Below are 3,133 nucleotides of genomic sequence, written 5' to 3' on the forward strand. Positions count from 1 at the left end.
AATTCTGAAATTTTCAAGCCTTTTAATAGGCTTAATAAAATATTATTATTTTATTTACCTTTTGAATATTTTATTATTTTATTTTTTTCTAGCCATCTTTTTGACTTTCTTTTTCTACCACTCAATCCTCTTCACTTATCCATGTCTCCCATTAAATTTCTAGACTTTTCCAAAGTTTTGGTGGAGTAAATTTTTTAAAATTACACTTTTGCTCCCGTAAAAGTAAAAAATTACATTTTTACCTCAAATTGAAAAATTACCAAAATGCATAATTTTCACTCCTTATACTCATATCATGCTCCATTTAATCAAATTTGATCTAAATTCTCTCGAAAAATTCAATTTCGTCCTCGGGTGGCAAAATTATCATTTTACCCCATAACCGGTCAATTTTCTTGATTGATTCCAAATTGATCCTCGAACTCCGAATCACCATTCTAAATAGATTTTGGGGTTTTAGAACTCTCAAATTCCTTTTAAATTTTTCATTTGAACTAGCTCGAGGTATAAATCAACTTCATAGCACCTCTAGGGGTAATACCGTCTTTTATCGATTTATTGGGCTTCCTCAATATACAAAAATTCTATCGAGCATGTGAATGACATCATAATTATTTTACAAAGCAGGGTTTGACAACACTACCCCCCTTAAAAAAATTTTGTCCCTAAAATTTCACTTATCGAACTCCAAGAAAAGATAGGGGTATTAGCTTTTATCCAATGTTCAACATCTCATGTCATCTCCTTCGTTTGAGCATTCTTCCACAATTCTTTAACTATTGAGATGTTCTTTTCGTTACTCTACCTACATCACTCATCATACATGAAATTTAAATCTCGAACCACTCAAGACCATTCTTCACTTTAGTTACCCATATTACTAATCCCTACACATGTGGGGTTGCACTTTCATTCTCATCAATGCCTTAAAGATTCATCTTTCATGTCTTATGCATTTCTGAACTCCAATTTTCACAATACATTAAGAAAATTCCATAGCAATATTCTACATAAACTCATTTATTATATTATTCTTAAAAGCATTATTTACACTCTCAGCACTTAGTATTTACATCTCTTATCATTATCTTACATTTCCACCTAACTTTTCATTCACTTTCTCTAGGTTGGACTCGTGCTTCATCTTCCATTACCGCAAAAACTTTTGTTGACGCACGAGTCTGTGGTTTGAAAGGTGGGTATACTGGGGTGCTACACTCCACATCAAGCCGGATAGCTACTCCCTACCTCGGTTGTGCTTCAGAGAAATCTCTCATCTGCAAGTCTGTACGAGCTTATGAAGATGGAGCAGCTACAATGGCCTGTCCTAAATATGGACAATTAGTTCTAAAGTGACCCGTCTGGCCACAATGAAAACATTGCAAAGGCCCCCAACACATCCTGCCATGAAATCTTCCACATTCTCTGCATCTGTCAGAACCTCCGAAACTCTTTTCAAAAGTAGTCACTGTAGATCCGTTGAATCTCGGAGGCCTTTGCTGCATTTGTGAAAATGATGGTCGAGAGGATGTTACCAAAACAGAAGGAGCACTCCTTGAAATAAATGAGCCTTTGCTCCTTTTTAGTGGCTGATTGGAGGACATATTCGGATTTTTCCTCTTTGCCAACTCAGCTCGCATTCTCCTATTTTCATTTGCGAGCTTTTTAGCCCTTAAGGTCATTTGTACTATCTCTTTATGGGGCTCCCGACCTGTCACAGTCATTCGCTCTCTTATCTCATTGTGGAGCCCTTCCTTGAAATAATCGGCCTGATCCTGTTCAGTTCTCACCAAATCAGGCACATAAGACAGCAGCTCGTTAAATTGAGTCTCGTACTCCTCTATAGTTAAATTCCCCTGCTTTAGACTCAGAAATTCTCTCTTATTCTCTTTCTGATGGAAATTGGTATAATATTGACTATCAAATTCCCTCAAAAAGTCTGACCAAGTTAGAAGAATAGTGGAACGGGACTTCACCGAATTCCACCATGTACGGGTTCTCTTCTCCAATAACCTCGTAGCCACCATCAGCTTCATCTCATCCTTCAATCTCATATTGGAGAGTGTCTCCGAAACCTGATTAATCCAATCCTTCGCTGTGGTGGCGTCCAACTCACCCACAAAGGACACGCAACCTAGTTGTTTAGCCTCCTTCAACTTTTTAGAAATAGAGATATCATGTGCCAATGGAATTGAAGGAGTAATTGGTGGCACTACAGGTGGGACCTGACTAGTCTGAGCCTGACCAGCCATCGCGGTAAAGAAGGCTGCCATTGCCTGAATTACCTCAAGAGGCACAGCAGGAATGCCAGTAGGTGGCGGAGGAATCTCGACCGGTTCAGCAGCAAATGCCACTCGAAAAGGGGACACAGTCGATTCCTCTCCTCTAAGGTCTGGCTGACCCTGCCTAGGACGACCTCTACCTCTCCTAGCTGATCTAGTAGGGAGTGGGCGCTCACGTCGAGGAGGCATGGTAATCTAAAAAGGAAACGAGGCAAGTTTAAGTAATCTCAGACTCTACATACATGCAACTCTACCTATCCCAACTTAACTTAACCTAGTTTAACTCAACCCGGGGCCACGCAATGTCAGTGTGAATTCTTAAAATAACTATAAAAATCAAAAACTTTAAAACCATGCTTTGTTAACCAAAAGGTCTGATACCAACATAATTGTCACGACCCAGAACTCCCATCGAGCCCATGACAACAGCTGCGAAGCCTCGACAGACATTTTTCCTCCGAATGCCCTTCGAGACCTTACAAGGCTTTTGTAGTAGTTTTTCCATTCCTCTTTCTTTTTTCTTTTTTTTTTGAATAATAAAATAAAATAAAAAAATTAATAAAAATAATCTATTTTAATGTAAAACAATATATATATATTTTTGAAACATCAAAAATTAATTTACTGCACATAAAAACAAAATAAATTTATACATATTGTAATATAGAAAACTAGAGTATGCAATTTAAATTACAATGACACGTGGGCTCCCAAATAACTGAGAAGGTTTAAGTCTATAACCTTGCTTTCTAGGATGCAACTCTAAAATTTACTTCTCGATGCAATTGACAGTCTACTGCCTATTCTGAGCCTGAAAAATGTATAGGAAGAAGGGGTGAGATTATAAAATC

General features: G+C 37.8%; 1 protein-coding gene across 1 annotated transcript; it reads right to left on the bottom strand.

The window, feature by feature from the left end:
• Positions 1,005–3,051, bottom strand: LOC108662488. The gene is made up of 2 exons (XM_018122994.1): positions 3,024–3,051; positions 1,005–2,477 (listed from the first exon to the last, which is right to left on the bottom strand). The coding sequence occupies exon 2, from the start codon at positions 2,469–2,471 to the stop codon at positions 1,296–1,298; it is 1,176 nt and encodes a 391-aa protein (XP_017978483.1). The 5' UTR covers positions 2,472–2,477; positions 3,024–3,051; the 3' UTR covers positions 1,005–1,295.

This window comes from Theobroma cacao, chromosome 6 (genome assembly GCF_000208745.1).
Source record: "Theobroma cacao cultivar B97-61/B2 chromosome 6, Criollo_cocoa_genome_V2, whole genome shotgun sequence".
Classification (NCBI taxonomy): domain Eukaryota; kingdom Viridiplantae; phylum Streptophyta; class Magnoliopsida; order Malvales; family Malvaceae; genus Theobroma; species Theobroma cacao.